This window comes from Oryctolagus cuniculus, chromosome 18 (assembly GCF_051225735.1).
Source record: "Oryctolagus cuniculus isolate XC-2025 breed Fujian yellow rabbit chromosome 18, ASM5122573v1, whole genome shotgun sequence".
Taxonomy (NCBI): Eukaryota; Metazoa; Chordata; class Mammalia; order Lagomorpha; family Leporidae; genus Oryctolagus; species Oryctolagus cuniculus.
This window is the reverse complement of record NC_142884.1, coordinates 52,903,143-52,907,031: the sequence shown is the minus strand read 5'-3', so window position 1 is coordinate 52,907,031 and position 3,889 is coordinate 52,903,143. Positions and strand designations below refer to the sequence as shown.

Here is a 3,889-nt window from a genome sequence, read left to right as displayed (position 1 = left end):
CATGAGGAGTAAGTGCACAGTGACTCCTGTTGTTGACTTAACAAATTGACACTCTTGTTTATGGCATCAGTAATCAACCTAGGCTCTTGTCATGAGCTGCCAAGGCTATGGAAGCCCCCTGGGTTCGCTGACTCTGATCATATTTAGACAAGGCCATGGTCAAAGTGGAAGTTCTCTCCTCCCTTCAGAGAAAGGTACCTCCTTCTTTGATGACCCGTTCTTTCCACTGGGATCTCACTTGCGGAGATCTTTCTTTTTTTTTTTTTTTCCATGATCTATAATTCTATTTTTAATTCTCTTAAGTCTTGTGATCACATATTTTAGAGGTTTTGTGCTGATGGTATCTCCTCTACCTTAGTCCTTCCATTGAGCTGGCAAAAGCAGCATTACTAAACACAAATATGCAGTAGCTCCTCAGTGTTATGTGTTTCCAAATGGCTGCTTATAGACAATCCTGAATTTTAACTTAGTCTAAGGTAGTAAAGAATTCAACAGCAAGTGTAACTTGTTACTTCACCTGGTCATGCTGACGTTCAAAGCACCTGACCTTACAGATCATCTATAAAATGTGAGAAGTGTTAAATATTCTTTATTTGATATGCATAAACCACACTAAAATGCCTTTCAGTAAGTAAAAGGCAGAAGTTTAGATACAGGAAATTCTAATGAGATTGCCACAGCTAAGACCAAAAATACGAAGTAGGTGTTTCCAAATGTCTCAGCTCTTGCCTTAGGTAGGTAAAGAACAAGGGAATCTCGTTCAGTTCTGAGACAGTGAGGCAATTTCCCCAGCATTTAAATCTAAATCCAATCTCCCAACAGGTTTTGGGATGGCATTGACAAGTTTTGTTAGTTAAGTCCAATCATATCCTTAGAAGGGGAAAAACAGTGAGGGCATTCACTGAACTGGAATTACTACCAAAATTTCCTATTTAACCACACAAGGCAATATTAGACTGTCGGACAAAAATATTCTGTCAGCCATTCATGATCTGAATTCTGGTGTATGAGAATTAAATTTAAATTATGGTGCACATAAAAAAAGTCACGGGACATTGCTGTTTTATAATAAATAAGGCAGTGGCCAGCTATTACTCATTCGTAGCTTTTTTGAGATAAGCTATCAAGTCTGCCCTTTCATTCTTCTTCTTAATGCCAGCAAAGATCATTTTGGTTCCAGGGATGTATTTCTTGGGATTCTCCAAATACTCCATCAGCGTGTCCTCTCCCCAGGTGATGCCTTTATTCTTGTTGGCGTCTGTGTAGGAGAATCCAACGGCCTGACCTGTCTTCCGCCCGAACAGACCATGGAGATTTGGTCCAGTCTTGTGCTTGCCTCCCTTTTCCACAGTGTGGCACTGGGCACATTTCTGAACAAAAATCTTCTTGCCTTTCTCAACATCACCCATTTTTAACTCGCTTGTTAGTAGCTCGCGCCCCAAAGGACCACACCGGGAAGCTGGACGTCCCGCTCTCTCACTCGCGGAGATCTTTCATTTCTTAAGATGACCCTAGCAACTTAACCAGAGTTAGAAATGATGGGGCCGGCGCTGTAGCTCAATGGGTTAACGCCCCGGCCTGAAGCATTGGCATCCCATATGGGCGCCGGTTCAAGACCGGGCTGCTCCACTTCCAATCCAGCTCTCTGCTATGGCCTGGGAAGGCAGTATAAGATGGCCCAAGTCCTTAGGCCCTTGGACCCATGTGGGAGACCTGGAGGAAGCTCCTGGCTCCTGGCTCCTGGCTCCGGATCGGTGCAGTTCCGGCTGTTGCGGCCAATTGGTGAGTGAACCATCGGATGGAAGACCTTTCTCTCTACCTCTGCCTCTCCTCTCTCTGTGTAACTCTGACTTTCAAATAAATAAATAAATCTAAAAAAAAAAAAAAAGAAGAAGAAGAAATGATGAATTCCTGTTTCACAAAGAACTAAGCGGTCCTTTTGACTTTCAGGGAGCTCATATGAGTGTGTTGTGCATCCACGCCTTGAGTAACATTGAAACATATGTCTGAGTCCATACTTTTACTCCTGAAAATGATGTATTTATTTGAAAGGCATAGTTAGAGAAAGAGAGAGAAAAATTCTTCCATACATTGGTTCCCTCCCCAATTAGCCTCAAGTGCTAGGGATAGACCAGACCAAAGCCATGAGCTTAGAACTCCATCTGGGTCTCCTATGAGGGTGTAGGAGCCCAGGGACTTGAGTCATCTTCCACTGATTTCCCAGGGTCGTTAACAGGGAGCCAGATCAGAAACGGAGCAGCCATGACTTGAACCAGCGCCAATATGGGATGCAAGCATTACAGGAGGCAAGCTCAAACCCACTGTGCCACAATGCCAGGCCCCTCCTGTTTAATTTCAACCTCAATCATATTCTGACAAAAACCGTAGCAGGGGTCAGGGGTGGGAAACCTTTTACCTGCCAAAGGCCCATTTGGCTATTTATAATGTCATTCACAAGCATAGAAAATTATCACCTTAAAAATTATCCTGCTATAGATTTATTGAATTTTGAGTCCCAACTGAAGTTGTGTTGGCAGGTCCATACCAAGGGCTTTTGCAGCCCATGAGCTGCACATTCCTTTTCCCTGTATGGGATAAAAATTTCTAAGGAGAAAACTAAATTATCAGTACTAGAAGTTTTACAATATAATACAAAAATGGGCACTAGGGAGTAATTTCCAAAATTATTGATTGAATAATAAGTTACATTTTTATGCTTTTCAAAATTGCAGAATAAATTCTTCTAAAATCTACATTTGACAAGAAGTTTTCTATCATTTGCTCTGAAGAAATCTGCACAGTTTGAGGTTTTGTTTTATTTTGTCTCTTGTTTTGAAGGCTTAATGAAATCTTTCCTTTTTAATCTAAAGCATTTTATAAATACACCAACAAAAGAAAAACATGAGGAAAGGCATAAAAGAAAATAAGGACTTATAATACCAACACATAAGTCTATATAAATAAAATAAACAATATATTTACGATAAATATGTAAGAGTTTAAGATGGGATTTTTCTAAGAAATGTAGTTCTTTTGGTAATGAAGGTAAATTTAGATTCTATCAAAAATAATCAATTTTCAAAAGATAAAAGGAAGGTTAAAAATTTTGATAGACTAAATTTAATCTTTCATTTTAAATTTGCAGTATATAAGACATTCACGCAGCAATACTAGTCTATCTTTGGCAATGAAATAAGCAAAACTGCGTACTGCTAGCAAACAGGAAAAACTTCAAAAAGAAATTAACATTTCAAACAGAAGAAAGGGGAAGTGCTTACTGAGAGTTTTTTTGAATTATTTATCTGTGACGATCTGTGCATTCCATGGAGGATTCAGAGCACTCCTGAGAGAATACAGGAACACCTGTCCCAAGAGCTGTGGGCAGGGATTCAACAATCACAAGAATGAGCCATCCCATGATGCAGGATGGTATAACATTCTGGACCACATTCTGGCTTTGACTATATGGGTTCCATTGTCAATGAAGCAGAGGCTCAAAAAGAGCAAATTTCCTCTTGTAAAGGGAATATGTCTCTGAAATTGCTGCTCAACTTATCATCAACCTCAACATTCTTATTCAACCCTCAATGTTGGAGAGATTTGTTAGTGACTCAGAAATACGTGTGTGTGTGTGTGTGTGTGTGTATACACAGAGATATTTGTTTTCCTGTGTATTATATGTCTGCTCCTCCACTTGGATTTATAAAAGATTGCTGAGTTTATAATGAAAGGCACATTGGTAGTCACAGAAATTACAGTGTGCAAAATTATTTTGAATGAATGAGCAAACATTACAGTTACTTGGATGAGCTATCAATGAAAATGCCTCAGGTGATACTAAAGCTACTGTGGGGTAGGCATTGTGGTGCAGCAGGTTAAGCCACTGCTT

The 3,889-nt window shown here is 39.9% G+C and overlaps 1 protein-coding gene across 1 annotated transcript; it reads right to left on the bottom strand.

Annotated features, from left to right (window-relative positions):
• Positions 1-249: 249 nt before the first annotated feature.
• Positions 250-1,473, bottom strand: LOC138846699 (cytochrome c). Its single transcript, XM_070063213.2, has one exon. It carries the CDS (start codon positions 1,407-1,409, stop codon positions 1,092-1,094), a length of 318 nt encoding a protein of 105 aa, XP_069919314.1. The 5' UTR covers positions 1,410-1,473; the 3' UTR covers positions 250-1,091.
• Between the last annotated feature and the right edge of the window lie 2,416 nt (positions 1,474-3,889).

Coding starts and splice junctions, on each gene's coding strand:
- LOC138846699 (XM_070063213.2), bottom strand. CDS start 1,409: ATGGGTGATGTTGAGAAAGGCAAGAAGATTTTTGTTCAGAAATGTGCC.